At 41.5% G+C, this 16,811-nt stretch overlaps 1 protein-coding gene and 1 long non-coding RNA gene across 2 annotated transcripts in view; one reads left to right on the forward strand and one right to left on the reverse strand.

The window, feature by feature from the left end:
• The window catches only part of LOC121400691, a 140,382-nt gene extending 133,440 nt beyond the window's left edge, over positions 1-6,942 (reverse strand). Inside the window, exon 1 of the long non-coding RNA XR_005965918.1 lies at positions 6,890-6,942. This is a non-coding gene — a long non-coding RNA (uncharacterized LOC121400691). The remainder of the gene's footprint in view (positions 1-6,889) is intronic.
• Positions 6,943-6,953: 11 nt separating this feature from the next.
• znf385a.S (zinc finger protein 385A S homeolog) overlaps positions 6,954-16,811 on the forward strand; it is a 110,940-nt gene continuing 101,082 nt past the window's right edge. The window contains exon 1 of the mRNA XM_018250124.2: positions 6,954-7,572. Coding sequence (XP_018105613.1) covers positions 7,563-7,572 — 10 coding nt within the window. The 5' untranslated portion in view covers positions 6,954-7,562. The remainder of the gene's footprint in view (positions 7,573-16,811) is intronic.

A 16,811-nucleotide genomic window follows, 5' to 3' on the forward strand; every position in this document is an offset into this window, starting at 1 on the left:
AGACATTTCTAGGCACACAATAAATCGCTCATATTTTAATTCCATTAGGGGGAGATAAATGGACATCGGTCACTACTCACATACTGTATAAGGAAATCTCTTTAAAATAGAAATAATCTTTCTCAGGAGCAGCAACTTGCTAATGTGCATTATTAGAAGTTATTTTTTATTCCAGCGTCAGGTTCTGCCTTGACTGTTTCAGTTGCGACAAGGAATTCTGAAGTGCTTTGTTTTTGAACACTGTCAGTACATGTCATTTTCCTTTTCATGCAATAGAGCCTTGGTTTATTTAAGCTGTTCTCTAGTGTAGATGGGATTGCAGCACCTGAACACACACATTTCACTGAGTTACAACAGGGGATGGCAAAAAATGTTTGCTTCAGAATTATCAGTAATTTATGGCGGGGTTGTTTCTTTATTGAATATATATATATTTTGTTTTATTGTGCGACTAAATACGTGCATCAGTCTTGTTAAGAGGGAAGACCCCATATTATGTTTAAATGAACTCTTAGTATGATGCAGAGAGTGCTAGTTTGAGACAATTTGCATTTGGTCTTCATTTTTTATTATTTTCGAATTTCGTTTTTGAATTATTTAGCTTTTTGTTCAACAGCTCTCCGGTTTGAAATTTCAGAAGCTTTCTGGTTGCTAGGGTACAATTTAACCTAGCAACCACGCAGTTGTTTGAAAGAGAGACAGGAATATATATAGAGGAAGTTCTAAATAGAAAGATGAGCAATAGCAGTGTAGCCTCACAGAACAATAGTTGTCTGACTGCTGGGGTCAGTGACTCCAATTTGAAAGCTGGAAAATCAGATAATGGCAAATAATTTGAAAACTTTAATAAATAAATAATGAAGACCAGTTGAAAAGTTGCTAAGAATGGGCCATTCTATAACATACTAAAGGTTAATCCAAAGGTGAAACCCCCCCCCCCCTTTAACATCTAAGCTTGGAATCCTCCTTAATCACTTGGAGCTTACAGTTGAAAGTCCAGCCTTATTATGCTTCATCTACATGCACAGCTGATGTTACTTGCATTTGCACCTAACTCTTAATATATGCGTTAAGTTAACAGTCATCTAATGCTTTGAGTCATTTCTGGGAATCATAGAGACAAAGCTTTAGAACTGACGCACTTTGCTCACTCATGAATTGCAACCAAGTCTTAATTACTGAAAATCAGGCTCATTTAATTTGAAGGCAGAGAGGCACAAAGGAAAGCATTCTGGGCTTATTGAAAAAGCAGTCACAAGGAAGTCAGTCTCAAGTCATTTAGACAGACTCAAACTATTTCTGCATTTTTCTCATGGTCTCAGCTATAAACACCAAGGCCTAATGACGAAGGTAAATTATTTGGGGGACATTGGTTTAAGTTGATCTGAAAGCTCAAACTACCGAGAAGTAAAGCTACCTGCCAGTCTCTCCCTTCTGGCTCATAGCTCTGGGCTCAGATTACTGCTATGAGGGGAGGAAGGAGAGGAGCTAACTGGGCATGCTCAAGCCCGAGCCCTGGAGGTTTAAGCTGAATGAAGTAAGTGTATTAAAGAAGCCCATGTGTACAAAATAGAAGGAAAAAAAAGTGGTGTTTCTTGTGACAGAAGTCTCGGAGCAGCATTACTTTGAGGGTTTACTGGTGTATTTATATAGACCTTTCTAATGAAGCTTACTTAATAACAACCTTTCATTCTCCTTTAAGTGGCAGTGCCTCTGGGGCCAGACTTTTCTGTTAAACCCCACCTGAACTCTGCACCTAAAAAAGAAGAGGCTAGCAGGCACGTGCATAATACCTTGAGGGCTTACTTGGTTTTAGCTAATCCCTCTAATTTATAACTGGGTATTTTCTAAATCAAAGATATGGCTATTATGGTTCCATTATATTGTTTGTGAATTAGTCAATCAGTTCCAGCTGTTCATAGAACTTCCCTGCCATTTGCTGATCCAGGGCAAGGGACCTTGCAAGCATTTCTCAATGGGAAGGAATACACCCTGGATGAGCAAAACACACCATGATGAAATAATTGTAACTGCGGATAATTCCCAGTCCTTCATTAAAACAATGTGAAAGTCTTAAAAGCATCTCCCATCACACCCTCCCATGAGAGAGAACGGCATGATGCTAATGATTTGACATTGGAGAATTTTAAGAATGCTGAAGATGGGTCATCAGCCCTTTAACAGTAGATTATGCTACATTATACATTTGGCAGGAGGACAATTGACAGTCATGATCCATAGCACGATCTGCACCACGAGCTATCACTCACTCCTACAGGACTGGTGTATGGATGGAGGTGAGAAGCTAAGGGCTCATACTGATAAACATTTTAACCTCTGCTCCCTGCGTTTCTTATACAAAACTCAGCAACAGGGAAGAGCAGAAAGGAACACAGACTCATGTAAGTGCTGAACACATGTAGAATACAGTATGTTGCGTTCCACCTGCGTTTTGGCACTTACATGCACCTGTGTCAATACAGGCCCATTTAGGAAGACTTGGTTGTGTTCCTTTATGTGCTCCCCTGCAGCTGAGCACTTAAGAGGAGAACTAAAGCTTAACTAAAGAAGTAGGCTAGAAATGTTGTAAAATCTGTGGATTCTGGCAAATGCCAGCTGGGCTGCTGTAAGATGCCATAGACACTCACTACTTAGTGGCCTGGTAGGGGCTGTTAAGGCCTCTGAGTACCTGAAATGTCAGGGCGTATTTTAAATTCCAGTCCAGACCTGGTTGCATCAACATGGGGGACAATGTTTAAGGGCAATGGGAATGTTGTCCAACTGCCACCAACCTAAAGATGTAATGCAATGTTCTGGTGCTGTGAATGTTCAAGACTGAAGCATCTCATACATTAACCGGTTGCCACTGCAAAAACAAACTTAATTCTATATTGATTGGGATGGACCCAACACGGCATATTTTCCTTAATTAGAAAATGAATTATCAGCAATTAGCCAGCTACCCAAATAAATGTCTCTCATGAGGCTGCAATGTGAAATCCAATTAAAAGTCTAAATCTAACCTAGTTAGAAAGTAAGTGGGACAGTGTTCAAAAGTGGATCATGGGGTGTGGGGATTTGAGACAGAAAAATGGGTAAAGATACTGGTTATGACTAGGGTTGCCACCTTTTTTCGGAAAACATACCGGCCTTCCTTTATATTTAAAATTTTTCTCTATTAATACCATAGGGATCAGCCATCATTTTTACAGGCCAGGCTACTCAAATAACAGGCAGGTGGCAACCCTAAGACAGCAATGCAGCGAGGGTCACTATAAAGGGCCCCAAGAGCTTCCTGAAAGGCTGAGGGGTACCAGTTCCATGTACTCACTTCAAAGTCCTGTGTTGTAATGGAGGGGATACAGTGGGAAAGAGAGGAAGGAACTGAACAAAAATGGATGATATTGGAGGTACAGTAAGAGTAATGGAGGGGATACAGTGGGAAAGAGAGGAAGGAACTGAACAAAAATGGATGATATTGGAGGTACAGTAAGAGTAATGGAGGGGATACAGTGGGAAAGAGAGGAAGGAACTGAACAAAAATGGATGATATTGGAGGTACAGTAAGAGTAATGGAGGGGATAAAGTAGGAAAGAGAGGAGGGAACTGAACCTAATGGAGGATAGTGGGGGTACAGTAAGAGTAATGGAGGGGATACAGTGGGAAAGAGAGGAAGGAACTGAACAAAAATGGATGATATTGGAGGTACAGTAAGAGTAATGGAGGGGATAAAGTAGGAAAGAGAGGAGGGAACTGAACATAATGGAGGATAGTGGGGGTACAGTAAGAGTAATGGAGGGGATACAGTGAGAAAGGGAACTGTACAAAAATGGAGGATTGTGAGGTACAGTAAGAGTACTGGAGGGGATAAAGTGGGAAAGAGAGGAGGAAACTGAACAAAAATGGATGATAGTGGGTAGGCCCGGACCGGCATTCTGTGGGTTCTGGCAAATGCCAGAGGGGCTGCCATAAGATGCCATAGAAAGACAGTATTTAGTGGGCTGGTGGGAGCTGGTTGGGCTCCTCTATAATTGGAATGTCTGGGCCTATGTTGACTGCCATACAGGGGGAAATGGAACTGAACAAAAATGGATGATAGTGGGGGTACAGTAAGAGTAATGGAGGGGATACAGTGGGAAAGAGAGGAAGGAATTGAACAAAAATAGAGGATAGTGGGGGTACAGTAAGAGAAATGGAGGGGATAAAGTGGGAAAGAGAGGAAGGAATTGAACAAAAATAGAGGATAGTGGGGGTACAGTAAGAGTAATGGAGGGGATACAGGGGGAGTGAAGAGGGAACTGAACAAAAATAGATGATGAATGAGGAAAGCAGAAAGTGAGGTTAAATATAGAAGAGAGAGGTGCGGAGACATCACATGGAGGAGTGAAAAATACTCGCCAAAAATAGGCAAAAAGCGCAAGGGAAACAATGTTAAGCAGAAATGGGTGTAAAGCGTTAGGGGAGGCTGTAGCTGTAGCATCGGGCAGGAGAAGGATGGGGCCGAAATGAAGATCGATGGAGGTTGGTTTGGGCAGAGGAATAAGAGATAAGCAGAGAGCGGAAACACATCCCGGCCATCATGTGCCGCTGACACTCAGGACAACTTGCAGCCTCCCCCCCCCCCCCCCCACACTCTTCCCCGCCGCAGCGCGAGCAGCTGATGGGCCACAACAAGGAGAATCCCCGCTCTCAGCACGGGGGCGCGCGTTTAGTATTCCGGGCACTTGTCACTGACTCACGGGGGGAGGGGGCTCTGCTGCACTGACTGAATGCGAGAGAGACAGGGGCAGCGCTCAGCGGAGGGACACGGGGGACATATGGGATCATAGCACAGGGCTGTGGTGCCGGGACACATGTCTCCTGCCGTCGTGTTGTTACTGGACAAAAGTGAAGGTTGCATTGCAGAAGCAGGAAGTTTTATGGAGGGACCAGCCAACCCGGAACTCTTGTAGTGGCAGAACTATAACCTCCCAGAGAGGGGGGCTTTTCAGGGGTGATCCTGGCCCGTCCGCCACCTGAGGCAGCAGCAGTTGCTGCTGCCCCCCCCTCCCCCAGAAATTCCCTCTTAAAGTACCAGGAGCAGCATTTTTGCTGCCCCTGGTACCTAGTGGGGCGCGGCAGCCTGAGGTGACAGCCTCAACTTGCCTCATTGGCGAAGCACCCCTGGGGCTTCCTTGACTTGCACAACACTACCTGCAGGCCTGCAGCTTCCCTTTGCCAGTGCTTATAGGGACCTCAAGCTGCCAGTCACTACATCATAGAGTCAAGCTCAGAGGGCAGGGTATGGGTGTAGGGGCAATAATCAGAGAAGGATGAGTGAAAAATATCAGATATGTGTAGACCTGCTGTTTCAACACACACCATCCATCATGTGATAAGCATTCCATTTATAGAATTAGAAACAGACCAGGAACAGGCAGTACTTAGTCTGCAATCACCCTTTATTGGTGTATTCACAGACTAAGACTGCCTGTTCCTGGTCTGTTCCTAATTCTATAAATCGTATGTGTGTAGGGGCACTGGCAGTACAGCAATAGGAGCAGTAAGGGTATGGTGTACGGGCAGTACAGCAATAGGTGCTGCTGTGAGGTCAGTGTATGGGTGTATAGAGTCAGTTTATAAGGGCAGTGGGGTTGCCTGCAGGGTTGCCTGCCACCTGGCCGGTGTTTTACAGGCCGGGCCGGTAAAAATGATGGTTGATCATCAATGTTATTAATAAGGAAAAAAGATAAATACTGTATATAGGAAGGCCGGTATCTTTTTCTGGAAAAGGTGGCAACCCTAGTTGAGAGGTTGAGGTACATTAAATATAACATAAAGGTTCAAACATATAACCCAAACCAGTTACAGACTGAGAATTAAAATAGGCCCTGGCATTTCAGGTACACAGGACCTATCAGTACACACAGAGGCCCAATCAGCCCCCACCAGCCCACTAAATACTAGGGATGCACCAAATCCACTATTTTGGATTCGGCCGAACCCCCGAATCCTTCGCGAAAGATTAGTCCGAATCCTAAAATGCATATGCACGTTAGGGGTTGGAAGGGGAAAACATTTTTGATTTCCTTGTTTTGTGACAAAAAGTCACGCGATTTCCCTCCCCACCTCTAATTTGCATATGCAAATTAGAATTCGGACTTAGTTCGGCCAGGCAGAAGGATTCAGCCAAATCCTGCTGAAAAAGGCAGAGTCCTGGCCGAATCTCAAACCAAATCCTGAATTCGGTGCATCCCTACTAAATACCGACTTTCTATGGCACCTTATAGCAGCCCCTCTGGCATTTGCCAGAATCCACTGATTGCCAGTCCGGGCCTGCCCCAAACAGTTCTCACATGACAGAGCATCATTGTGAACTGATGTAAAAACCAGTCAGGGCCTCATCTAGAGATACAGGGGTCCGGAACATGGAACAGGGAAATGCAGGTTAGTGAGTTATTAAATGAGAAGCAGGAAAAGAAGTATCCATACCTTCTCTAGATACTCATAATTCACTTACGTAGTACTAGGCTATGGAGCATATTCTCAAGCGAAATTTAAATGCCATCATGTTTCCGAACTCTAATTCCCAGCATCCCTAGCAGACACATTCAGACTCATAACAATTAAAAAAAATAAATGTGGTTTCACTTTACCACAGGAGTACCACAGAAGTGCTTTATATTAAAGGATGTGCTCATTTCTCTTTAAGACCAGCCTTACATTGCCTTTGCTGGCATGCTATCAGTAGAAAATTCAGACAAGAATCCCACATGTGTGGTGCCAGGGGAGGAAGAAAGGAGTTAATTCTATAGCTTCCATGGTCCCCACCCTAACCCCCCCCCCCTTTGGCAAAATTGCTAAGCCAATGGAAAGCAAGCTTCAGGTGAGAGCAAGCCCAACCCCTTACCTGGCATAGAAGAGAACAGAGGGAATAGGAGAGGTACAGGGTGTGTGTCCCAGACACTGTTCCTCTTCTGCTCTTTCCTCTAGGGAGTTTGCTTCTTTCTCCTAACAAGTGGGTGGGGTGCAGAGGTGAACCCTTCTTGGAATTTTGCCATAACCATCCCTTGTGAGCAGGAAGGGAATGAGGAGTTGGCTTCTGAATGTCCGAAAAGTCTTTAGTTTTCTCGACTCCTGCAGTTGCTTTAAACCTTGTGCAGAGCAGTCATAATTATACAGAAACAGAGCACAGGATATTTCTCTCTGGGATCTCTGATGCCATTAAGGATTATGCTCATCTACACCACTGGACCCTGTCAGGAACATTTAGGATTATTTTAAGGGAATTATTCTTCCATTTCATGACCCCTCGGTTATTTAGAAATACACAAATCGTTTCAATCTGATAATCCTCCACTCCCCCCCTAGCTTTGCCTGTCGCACAATCTGTCAGAGCCCTAACGTTTCCTCTCCCTTCTCTGTGCTGGTGAAGGGGCTTTTCCTTTCTGCCTGAAGAACAGATCAGAGGGCTCCGGGACTCGCAGTAAGGAAAATCTGTGGGAAGAGGAAAGAGCAGCTTCTCCTTTCAACATTCAAGAGAATCTTTCCTGTTCCTGTGCCGGACCCTGCAGGCTAAGACCATGATCTTAGGTGAGTTCTTATAAATGACCAATGCTGTTTTCTTCCTTGTTACTGTGCTCTTTGAAATATAGGCATTGAATCCTGAACAGCATCACTTTACAAGTCCCTTTCATCTGTACAATCTCTACGAGCTGCCTTCTCCTCCTTTCATTCACACAGTTGTCTCGGGCTGTTAAAGAACTACAACCACCAGCACCCTTTGATAGCTGCCTTTTAAGGGTTGCTGGGAAAAGGAGTTGCAGGTTGGGCATCCCTTTAATCTTCTTTCTGTGTGTGTTTGAGTTTTTCACTGTTTCAGCTGTGTATTAAAATTTTTACTAGATTTCACAGCAAACTTTTATATTAAGTGCATGGAAGATTAGAATCCATATTTATTTTGCAATCCTATGAATTAAATGCAGCGTCCTGCGCAGCTTCCTAATTTGATGCTTTATGTTCCATAGACATCAGTATGACTCCTCTGTAAGCCCTCTGCTGGCTGTGTCTCCCCTCTCTCCTCGTGCAGGATGCCATGCAGCATGCTTCTCTGTTTGTAAACACAAATGTCATGTTTAACACTTTGGCTGCAAGATATTACATGAGAAACACTAGTGCAATGTTTTATAGGCATCCATGCACTTGCACAAGAGGCAGAAGAATGTTCAGTTATCAAGAATGAATATTCAAAAGGGAATGTCTACATTGGGGCAGTCTGTGAACTGACGGATTATGCACAGCTTACATTGGGAGATGCCATATGCTGTGTGTTGGCTGGAGTATATATAGAATGGAGAATTGGCCCTATAGTCTGCGTGAAATGGAAGTGGGTGTATAGTAAGCACTAGAGAAAGCTGTTCTGATGCAGGGAAGGAATGCTCAGTGGAGGTTGTACAGTAGGTTACATAACAAACACGGGAAAATCCAGCTTATTCATATTAAGCTAGCATTCTATTTATATTAAACCCAGTAAACACTGATTTCATTCATCAAATGGTGCAATGAAACTGCTTGATATTTTGGGTAATGGGCACTGGTAACCAGGGAATGGAAACGTGTTCTTGGATGGACTCAGCTGCACATGTCTCTCCTCACCTTAGTTCATCAGCAGAAGGAGGTACTAATGGAGACTGTAATTTTTGGCAGCTGTGCCTGCAAGCAACGTAGTAATTATTAACACACAAGTGCATTTGTGCATTTACCCATACACAGTGCTGCTTAGTCACTTATCTAAAGGGACACATGATAAAGCATTGTGTCATCTATATCCTATGCCCTGTATGCATTTCTTTTGTCTGGTGGCTAAGAAAGTGGAGGAAAAGCATCAAACACTGCATTTAAAGGATAACTAAAGCTTAACTAAAGAAGTAGGCTGTACATTATGTTATGGACTTCTGTACCAGCCCATGGCAACAACAGTCCTTTAACAAGGAAGATCTATGTAGCTCCACATCTTCTTTTCTGCTGATTCACTTCACGTTCTCTGTGCTGCACCTATAGTACTTACTTTCCAACTTCATTTTATCTGATTTGTTTGACAGCAAAATTATTGTTGACCCCTAAAATTCTATTAACTGTGTGATTCTACTGGGATCTTGCGGAGATTTCCTTGCAGAAAACTGTATATTGGGATGCAGTGGATAGTTCAATTAGTGATCAAAGTTATGGTATATTGTAACTCTCTATAGTCCTCCTCATAGTCAGATCAGTACTATGTTTGTAATGTTTTCCAAAAAATACCTACAAAACGATTTAGTTATGGATGTTTTTGGAGATTTTTATGGAGAATTTAGCAGTTGCTAAACTTTCAATGTGAAGTATTGTTTCCTTGTACAGGGTAGCCTGCAATTAAAGATTCATTTTTTATAATTCAGTAGTTTGGCAAAAGAGTGTGGAGCACAGAAAGATTTGGCATAATAGTAAACTTTAAAGTGGAGGATTTCAGGGTTACTAGCTTCAGGTCCAAAATCTGGACCGACTTTGCTCATGACAACAAAAGGATAAACAAAAGATTGTAGTAACAAACTCCTACATACCTGGGTATATCCAAAATCAATTGCACTGTTTTCTCCTAGAGAGTCAAAGCCACAGGTAGGGAGAGAGCCAATTCTTAAACTACTCATAAATGCTATTCTGAGCAGTGGCATAACTAGTTGTTACTGGGCCCCATAGCAAATTCAATTTAGGGCCCCAAAATATTTATAAGTTGGCCTATTTTACCAAGATATATTAAAATTGCTAATTAATTAGGGTCTCACTGGGCCCCCTACACTCTTGGGCCCCCCTGCAACCACAGAGTCTGCTTCCTCTATAGTTACGCCCCTGATTCTGAGCATGCTTTGGCACTTTGATGGAGTAGTTGAAACCAAGGGGCAGATTTACTAAAGTGGGAATGGGCCGTCGCTAGGGACATTGGAATTTACTAACAGGCGTAGAGGGCAATTCTCTAGCTAAAGAGACTTCACTAACCCTATGTGAATTTTACAGAATGTTCCTCTTTCTCCAGAGTTTCCTTCTCCACCTTAGACCTGGCAAACTGATAAGATGAAGCTACATCCTCCTCAATCTTATGTCAGTGACATCGTATCCTGTATGCCGAAAAGTCATAAAAGTTCTAAAAAATGCTGGCGTTTTTTCATATTTTAAAGCAGGATTGCCTTCAAAAGTCCTGACCATTAAAGATTTTTGTTTTAACATTTTTCCAACCATTTGAGGGGCATGCCACGTTTGTTTTAGGATGGGCTGATGACTAGATCATTAGAGGATCTCTTTTGTCTTTATTCTGCTCCCTTGGACATTTATAATAAGTGGCCACTTCAAGCATATGCACCAACATCTCTAATAAAGACATCTATACGACATATATGTACCCGCCCTATTCATATTGACGATGGCTATCACCATGACTGCAAGCGATAGATCATTTAAGGCTAGCGAAACTTCGCAAATGTTCGACTACTGAGACGCAACTTTGCATTTTAGTAAATTAGCATAACTAACTAACTAATTTGTGCCTGGCGAAGTGGCGTGAAGTGTAGCGGATCGTTCACCCCAAGTATCCTGCCAGACTGCAGTGGGTGTATTCCAATTGAAAACTTTAGCTGCCTGTTGCATCTTCTTTTGGGTGGTTAATGCAGCGACAGGTAGAAAAACCATGAGCCATTCAGTTCTTTCTCACACCCTGTCCTCTCTTTTGGACTTTGGACCACAATAAAAGGAAAAACATCCACATGGTTGGACATATTGTGCAATTTTATCTTCTTGGTCAGTATGGTCAATGTGAGTGCTGCATTTTTTACATCAGTGTAGAACTGGAAAGAGGATACATGGGTGAATATAGAAACCAACTAAAGGAATAAGTTCAGAACTAGGTGCTACTTTGTATAACTAGTGTATGGATATTTAAGAGCTATGAAGATACCCTACTTAATAGAAATGGAGATTAATTTACAGGCAAGACATAATGTCAGTGTTACTAAAGAAGAAAATGACAGACTGCAATAACTGTGATTGTGATCACCGCATTACCATAACTATAATCACTGTTCGGAAATGCAATCACTGTGAAGCCATGCAGAGATAAGGGAAAGAACCTGCCTTTCATTCATGTTAAATCTATGTCAGTAAACATCACACTGAACAGAGTAAAGTTTGTGGTCGAACGTTAAGGGCTAGGCCACACGAGAAGATTTCAGGGAGATTAGTCGACTGGCGACTAATTTCGAGCGACTTTGAAAAACGTATCGCCGCGTGTGAATAGGCGCAGGCGACTTTAGCGCTAGCGGGTGCAAGATAACAGCAAGCCATTCAGGGAGATTGGTCGCCTCAAAGACGCGGCGATTAGTCGCCAGGCGACCAATCTCCCTGAATCTTCCCGTGTGGCCCTAGCCTAAGTCCTTCAGCTATGTTTATATCTGACCTGCTGAATCTGCTCTTTTAAACTAAATATATACAAAATATAAACCTATAGCTGGTGATTTTTACATGCATAGGTTTGTGTTCTGTTTAATATTTTAAGCCTATGGTCAGGTAAGAAACTTTCAGGCAGGGTTTCAGCTGTGTTTCAGCCAGATGTATAGTCCTCCCAGGCCATATTGCACTATAGGGAAACACTGCGTTTCCAGTTGGCCCTTGGATAGCACTGAGCATGTAATGCAAACTTGCTTGACTACACAATGATACATATTCAGTGCAGCTTTAAGGAAGACTGGTTGAGCAGAATGAGAGTACTTTTTTTCTGGGCAGGTGATGCTTAAAGGAGAACTAAAGTTTAACTAAAGAAGTAGGCTAGAAATGATGTACATTATGTTATGGGTTTCTGTACCAACCCAAGGCAACCACAACCCATTAGCAGTAAAGATCTGTGTCTCCAAATATGCCCCAGTAGCTCCCCATCTTCTTTTCTGCTGATTCATTGCACATGCTCTGTGCTGCTCTCAGTTATTCAGTTTAGGGAATGACTCAAATTGTACAGTACACATAGGGGCTGATTTACATAGGGTCGAATATCGAGGGTTAATTAACTTCGAAGTCGAAGGATTTACCGCAAATAGTTTGATCGAACGAAAAATCGTTAAATCCTTCGAATCGTTCAATTCAAAGGATTTTAATCCATCGATCGAACGATTTTTCTTCGACCAAAAAAACATTAGAAAGCCTATGGGGACCTTCCCCTTAGGCTAACATGGCACCTCGGTAGGTTTTAGGTGACGAAGTAGAGGGTCAAAGTTTTTTTTAAAGAGACAGTACATCGACTATTGAATGGTCGAATATTCTAACAATTTTCAGTTCGAATCGTTCGATTCGAAGTCGTAGTCGAAGGTCGAAGTAGCCAAAAAAAACATTCGAAATTCACCTTTTTTTTATTCTATTCCTTCACTCGAGCTAAGTAAATGGGCCCCCCAGAATATAAATGTCACAATATAAGGCTGATTAGTAATTAATACAGATAATTACTACACGGCAGCACAGAAACCAGTGCAACTAACATCAGAATTTAATAATCAGTCTTGTAGGATCATCTTATATTACAGACCAACCTAATTTTCTGCTTGATAATTTGCAATGACCCCTTAGCTCGGCTTCTCAACAGCTGCTCAGAGCCCACTGAGCATGTGAGTGTTGCAGACAATTTCAAAGATGGTGACTCCCTGTGACAAGTTGGAAGTCCTTGATCATTGCTGCTATTGAGAAGCTGAAACTTTAGGCTGGTGCAATAAGTCTAGTATATAAAATATGGCATTTTTAGCTATATTAATTTTTATGGTTTAGTTCTCCTTTTAAAATGCCTGGTTGGGGGAGCGCTTATGGTATTCTCAGTCTTTTGGTGTCTGTGGGTGTTTAAGAGATATAATTCAGCTAGAAGCTTTAAACTGGGCAGAAACTGTCATTGTATGTGTTGTGATTGTCCAAGGGGTTATTTCTTTTACTTGCACAATTATTTGTGGTGTATAGTGGAACTTTGGCCACTATAAGGAATTACTAATCTGCCCCAGATCAGAGTAGAGTTTAGCCCAAGGCCTCTGTTCACATCCACCTAAAGACAGCTCTGAGTACACTGACAGGATTTGTGAAAGGAGAAGATTTATTGTATTCCAACCAGAATGGAATTTATATGAAGTGATCTTTCCAGATCTTTGCAGATTACTAATTCATGTTTTGACAAGCTCCGATGGCTATCACCATGACTGCAAGCAAAGCCACTATCAGATTTACGGGCCAAGATCCGATCACGTTCAGCGCTTCTAAAGTAGAAGGAAACGATTTAATAGAACCTTTCAATGTGATCGAAATAGTATTCATTCATAAATCTAGAGCTGTCTCTGAGTTTGGTATTGTAAGAACTTAAAGCTGGATTGCGGTGTACATTGGTGGGTCACCATACATGTACCGGTAATTGTACAATAGGAAAATATAATTGAGACATGTAAAGCCAGTTTTATGGGGTGTTCAGCCATATCAGTGTTTATCCGTTATCAAATGGGGTGGCCATCAGTTTGGATCAATAAGTGGACCACCTTAACACTGCATTTAAATCGGCTTACCTTATTGTATAGATCTGCAGGCTTTTGTAGTTTTAGGGGGACATGCAAGCAGAAGAGACTTAACTTGCAGAATTTTCTCTGACAATGAAGGTTTTAGAGAAGCACCTCTCTTTTTTTCCTTATTCACCCATGACATGAACAGCACACTCCTATCACTTGTCAGACTAAAGCTCCCCATAGACGCCACGATTCTTCTTGCCGAACGACCGATTTTAGGGAAGCCCGACCGATCCTTCGAAATTATCGTGCGGTTAGTGGTATTCGAACGATCATACATCTTACGATTTTTCGGCCGACATCTGAAATTGATCGGCCAGGTCAAAAAATCTTTGTCGGTCCCAGTGCAATCTATCTATGTTTGCAGGGCCAAGCAGGCAGCTCCTCTTTGTTTTCCTGGCAAATTGGTCTTTTTAGTTGATGGTAAATTCGTATGATCGTACGATCGTTCTGAGAAGATCGTGGTCTCACGATCAGGATCTGATCTTTTAAAAATCTCAACGTCTATGGCCAGCTTTAGTCTAACTGTGAGTCAAGCTGTGGTCTGGGTATATTAAACACTAATGCAGACTGAAACTTTGAAAGCAATAGGAAACGAACATTAGTGGTGTAGAATGAATTGCACTGTTGATGTTTCACACAGAGATTATTTCAGATTTTGGTTTGTGGTTTCTGTTATGACTGTGCATTTCAGCTGCTTGACTATCTCAGGACAGTTAGGGGCGGGCACAGTTGCTGTTATTTGGGATACATCTCTGTTAACCTGCAGGTGTAAAAACAGATTTGGGAACAAGTGAAATGCAAACAAATACCGTATGGGAATGTACAATAATGACATAGCTCAGGAAATAAAATAAGATCAAGTATAAACTATTGTCCTTGTGCTGTAAAATTACCTGGTAACATTTTATATCTTACAATTCAGCCCCTCATTTTAACTCCTATTTTGCCCCAAGCACCATCGCTGTAGCCACTTTATCATTCTAATCTGTAGCTAGATCCAACACTCCTGTTCTTTCTGTATTGCATTTTAAGGATTAGGGTGAATTAGTACATTTTCCATTTAGTCCACTTTAAGTAGACACTAGGTGGCCCATTCACTAAGCTCGAGTGAAGGAATAGAGGAAAATAGAGGAAAAATAGTTCGAATTTCGAATGTTTTTTTTGGCTACTTCGACCATCGAATTGGCTATTTCGACCTTCGACTACGACCTTCGACTTCGAATCGAACGATTCAAACTAAAAATCGTTCGAATATTCGACCATTCGATAATCAAAATACTGCCTCTTTAAAAAAAACTTCGACCCCCTACTTCGCCACCTAAAACCTACCGAGGCCAATGTTAGCCTATGGGGAAGGTCCCCATAGGCTTTACAAGGTTTTTCTGATCGAAGAATAATCCTTGGATCGATGGATCAAAATCCTTTGAATCGTTCGATTATTCCGTCGATCGTTCGCGCTAAATCCCAGACTTCGATATTTGAAGTCGAAGGATTTCAATTCGGCAGTCGAATATAGAGGGTTAATTAACCCTCGATATTCGACCCTAGGTAAATGTGCCCCTAGGGGTAAATTTATCAAAGAGTGAAGTTCCGCCACTAGAGTGAAATTCCGCAGCTCTCAATTAATTTCTATGGGATTTTGAAAGGCGTATTTATCAATGGGTGAAGTGAAAGTTCACCCTTTGATAAATACGCCTATAAAAATCCAATAGAAATGAATGGAGAGTGGCGGAATTTCACTCTAGTGGCGGAACTTCACTATTAACTTCACTCTTTGATAAATATACCCTTATGTGAATTTACTATAGTCAATATCTGGATTCGTATCTGTTTCTAAGATTTTCCAGATGTTGACCTTCTAGAAAAATATTATTTTGACCAAAATAGACTATTGCAAAGGCAGCCACATAACTGAGAAAGCAAAGAATCATACTACCATGCATTTATCAAGCACACATGCATACTTAATATTAAGCTATCGCAATGTCTATATCTTTTTTTAAATATTTTTTTGCAGATTTGTCGTGGCCTCTGCTGAGTTCTTCAGTGCTCTATTTCAATGGGGCAGGACAGGAAGGCACACAATCACCTGCCCAATTTGTGCCCATTCTCTGGCATCTAGAGCTGCCGCCCTTAATGGAAAAAAATACTGGCCTTCCTATGTGTTTTTATCTTGCACTTCTTCCTGGGATAAAAGTAAATGATCCCTTAGGACTATAAGAGGTCATAAGGTTGTGAGCAGAGAGCCTGGGTACAATGGAGGCTTATACAAAACTCAGCACCTTGTTCATAGGTGCTTGAAGACAAAGCAAGAGGGAACTAATTATACATTCAGTTACTGTTTCCATCTCACAAGTACAAAAAAAAGTAATAAAAACATGCAATTACAAAAAAATGTGCTACTAAATATTACAGATCTGCTAAATCAAGCCCTTATGGGAGTTCACTGACAAATTAAGGAGAAGGTGGCATTCACTAAGAGATTTAGTTGGAAGGTGGCCCCAAAAGCAGGGCACCCCAATTGCCATTTAGGGAGAAAACTTAAGTTAAATGCTAATTATTTGTGTTTGATCTCCCTGCAACTATTGGAGAATTCAGCTAATTCATCTAATTAAATATGGCCCTATATCTGTTGAAGCTTTTTTTGTATATATCACATTATAAACTAAGGAATTCTAACCAGATTTATATCCAACCAAGAATAACTTCAACACAGAAAATTTAGAGATACTAGGGGGCAGATTTATTAAGGATCAAATTAAAAATTAAAATTTTCAAAAAATTTTTTGGTCAGAACTCTCAAATTCGAATTGTGAATTATCCAAACTCGATAGGAGTTTTAATTCAATTCGAATTTCGAGATTTATCATAGTTTTCGCCACCTGCCTAATTACTGTATAAGTCAATTTGGTGATGCTTGTAACCTTCCTGGCATTCAAGTTTTTTTCGAACAAGAAACTAGAATCGAGTTTTCAGATCTGTAACATTCAGCTGAGTTTTAACAATTTGGTTTTATGAATACATTTCCCGAAGTTGAATTACAAATTCAATCGAATTTAAGGGATTTTAAAAAAACTCACATTAATTCCAATATCGACCCTTGATCAGTGTGCCTCCCCGTACAAATAAAAGCCACAAATATACATAATCGGTGATATTATGTTATGTTCTTCATTTTTGTCCGCATAGGAAGAACAAGTGGAAATTACACTGACAGTGCATATTGAT

The sequence above is a fragment of the Xenopus laevis genome, chromosome 2S, assembly GCF_017654675.1.
Source record: "Xenopus laevis strain J_2021 chromosome 2S, Xenopus_laevis_v10.1, whole genome shotgun sequence".
In the NCBI taxonomy this organism is placed as follows: Eukaryota; Metazoa; Chordata; class Amphibia; order Anura; family Pipidae; genus Xenopus; species Xenopus laevis.